We start from the raw sequence: 2,958 nt of genomic DNA on the forward strand, positions 1-2,958 counted from the left end.
TCGCATCATAACGACCATAGCGGGGTTCGGGGCGTGACATCCCCGTCCAAATTGGTATCAAAGCAAGGTCAGCTCGATCCAAGTTTGGTCGAAACCTGGAGTGATAAGGTGCGATGGGTTTTGGGATAGTGAGTTAGGAAGACACTAAGTGCCTGTGTTTGGTTGTTAGCTTTCTCATTCGTAAGTAGGTTGCTCAGGAATTCTAATTCCTTGTTGGAATTGGAAAGCAGGTTTCTGTAAAGATCCTGCGAGATGGACAATCCTGAACCGAGAGCCCCTAGGAGGAGGGCCGAACCAGGTCAGGCTGGTGCCAGAAGGAGAGCACCAGGGGATCCTAGATTGGACCAGATCCTGCAGGCTTTACAGATCTTAGTAGGGCAGCAAGCCCAGAATCAAACTGCCGCTGCTGAGCCTGCACCTGTGCCTGCACCTACGCTTGTGCCTGTAGATGTTCCGTTAGCTGGCAATGGAAATGGGAATCAGCCTATGCACAAGTAGGTGGAGCAATTTCTGAAACTCAAGCCGCCCAAGTTCACTGGCGCGGGTGATCCTGAGGCTGCAACCCTCTGGATTAGGGAGTTGGAAAAGGTTTTTGCCTTATTGAGATGTACAGATGAAGACAAGGTGACACTGGCAATCTACCAATTGCAAGGTAACGCCAGTACTTGGTGGGAAGCTACCCAGAGGAGGGTATTTCCCGAAGGTACGGCCCGGGTGTGGGATGCCTTTGTGGAAGCTTTTTACAATAAGTACTTTTCAGACTGCGCTCGAGAGCAGAAGATGAATGAGTTTCAGCGTCTCCGACAGAACCAGTTGACGGTAGACCAGTACGAAGCAAGGTTTGCTGAGCTGTCCCAATATGCCCCAAGGTTGATTGAAGACCCAGTTGATAAGGCAAGGAGGTTTAGGGATGGGTTGAAACCTGAGATTAAGGACCAACTGGTGCCTCTGAATCTAAAGAACTATGATGAGCTATATGATAGGGCACAGCTGATTGAGAGAAATTTAGCTGAGAGGACAGTCGCGTCTGGATCACGGTTTGTGCAAAACAAGGATAATCATCGGTTTGGGAAGAGACCAATGACAGGAGGTAAGTTCCCCATCCCTCCTAGCAAGAAAGGCGGAGTGAAGAAGCCGGTGTCCAACAACAACAATGGCTCCTGTCGCTTATGTGGAAGGCGCCACGGATCAGCTCCATGTCTTGCTAGGACAGGTGCTTGCTTTGGTTGTGGCCAGCATGGCCATCATATCAGAGACTGTCCACGCCAAGACGCGGGAGCTCAAAGACCAATGCAGCAGGTAGGACAACCTGCAAGTAGTGCCCCGCCGAACCAGTGGAACCGACCCCAAGTGCAAGGAAGGGTCTATGCTGTCACAAGGAAGGAGGCGGAGGACTCGCCTGCCGTCATTACAGGTACGGTTTCATTACACGACCATGCTGCCTATGCTTTGTTTGATCCTGGAGCTACGCATTCATTTGTGGCTAAGCAATTTGTGGAATTAGTGGGGTTAAGTCCGAAACCGCTGGGAGTGGTTTATAATATTTCTACCCCTTTAAAGGATAGTATAGTGTCTGCAGTAGGCTGTACTGGTTGTAGATTATCTGTTGGTGGTCGTGAGGACAGCATAGATTTGATTGTTTTGACGATGTTCGACTTTGACGTGATTATTGGAATGGATTGGCTCACCAAGCAACGAGCCACGGTAAACTGCTATCGTAAGACGAAACAGTTTGAGCCAGTAGGGAGTGTCGGTTTTGAGTTTGTCGGGAATCGAGGATGACCTTCAATCCCTTTAATCTCGTCACTCGAGGCGACTCAGTTATTGGATGAGGGTTGCCAAGGCTATTTGGCGACTGTAATTGACACTTTGGTAGAGGAACCTGGGATGCAAGATATTACTGTGGTGCGAGAATTTTCGGACGTTTTTCCTGAGGAATTGCCTGGGTTGCCCCCAGAAAGGGAAATCGAATTTGTGATTGAGTTGGCCCCTGGAACGGAACCGATTTCTAAGGCACCTTATAGAATGGCATTATCGGAATTGAAGGAGTTAAAGGTTCAGATGCAGGAATTATTGGATAAAGGATTTATTCGTTCTAGTGCATCACCTTGGGGAGCGCCAGTTCTATTTGTAAGGAAGAAGGATGGGTCGTTGCGCCTTTGCATCGACTATCGGCAACTCAATCAGGTGACGGTTAAGAATAAGTATCCATTGCCCAGGATAGATGATTTATTCGACTAACTTCAAGGAGCTTCGGTATTCTCGAAGATAGACCTGAGGACAGGTTATCACCAGTTGAGGATTCGAAAGGAAGATATACCGAAGACGGTATTTAGAACGCGCTATGGACACTATGAGTTTACTGTGATGCCGTTTGGTCTGACAAATGCGCCTGCAGCTTTTATGGACTTGATGAACATGGTGTTCAAGGAGTATTTGGATAGGTTCGTGATCGTGTTCATTGATGACATTTTGGTGTATTCGAGAAGTTTGGAAGAACACCAACAGCATTTGAGGACAGTGCTGCAGACCCTTCGAGATCATAAATTGTATGCCAAGTTTAGTAAGTGCGAGTTTTGGTTAACTCGAGTGGCTTTTCTTGGACACGTGATTTCTGGGGAAGGAATTTCAGTAGACCCGGCTAAAATTGAGGCGGTCATGAATTGGCCTAGACCAACGACAGTAACTGAAGTTCGGAGTTTCTTGGGATTGGCTGGCTATTATAGGAGGTTCGTGGAAAAGTTTTCTGCTATAGCCATGCCCTTGACGCGATTACTGAAAAAGGACACGAAGTTCGAATGGACGGATAAGTGTGAGCGTAGTTTTCAAGAGCTTAAGCGAAGCTAACTATTGCGCTGTTCTAACCTTACCGTGCGGTTCGGGGGATATGAGATTCTGACGACGCGTCATACAAAGGATTGGGATGTGTTTTAATGCAACATGGAAGAGTTGTAGCAT

General features: G+C 47.7%; 1 protein-coding gene across 1 annotated transcript; it reads left to right on the forward strand.

Moving 5' to 3' along the window:
- Positions 1–252: 252 nt before the first annotated feature.
- Positions 253–1,782, forward strand: LOC130137304 (uncharacterized). The gene is made up of 2 exons (XM_056308087.1): positions 253–494; positions 576–1,782. Exons 1-2 carry the CDS (start codon positions 253–255, stop codon positions 1,780–1,782), a joined length of 1,449 nt encoding a protein of 482 aa, XP_056164062.1.
- Positions 1,783–2,958: the final 1,176 nt, after the last annotated feature.

This window comes from Syzygium oleosum, unplaced genomic scaffold (assembly GCF_021117445.2).
Source record: "Syzygium oleosum isolate NSW1041296 unplaced genomic scaffold, Sole_v2.1 Sole_v2.02, whole genome shotgun sequence".
In the NCBI taxonomy this organism is placed as follows: Eukaryota; Viridiplantae; Streptophyta; class Magnoliopsida; order Myrtales; family Myrtaceae; genus Syzygium; species Syzygium oleosum.

Bases quoted from the DNA above. Each gene is read 5' to 3' on its own strand.
- LOC130137304 (XM_056308087.1), top strand. From the start codon at position 253: ATGGACAATCCTGAACCGAGAGCCCCTAGGAGGAGGGCCGAACCAGGT. The intron at 495-575 runs GTAGGTGGAGCA...CCTCTGGATTAG, and splicing joins GGGAATCAGCCTATGCACAA to GGAGTTGGAAAAGGTTTTTG.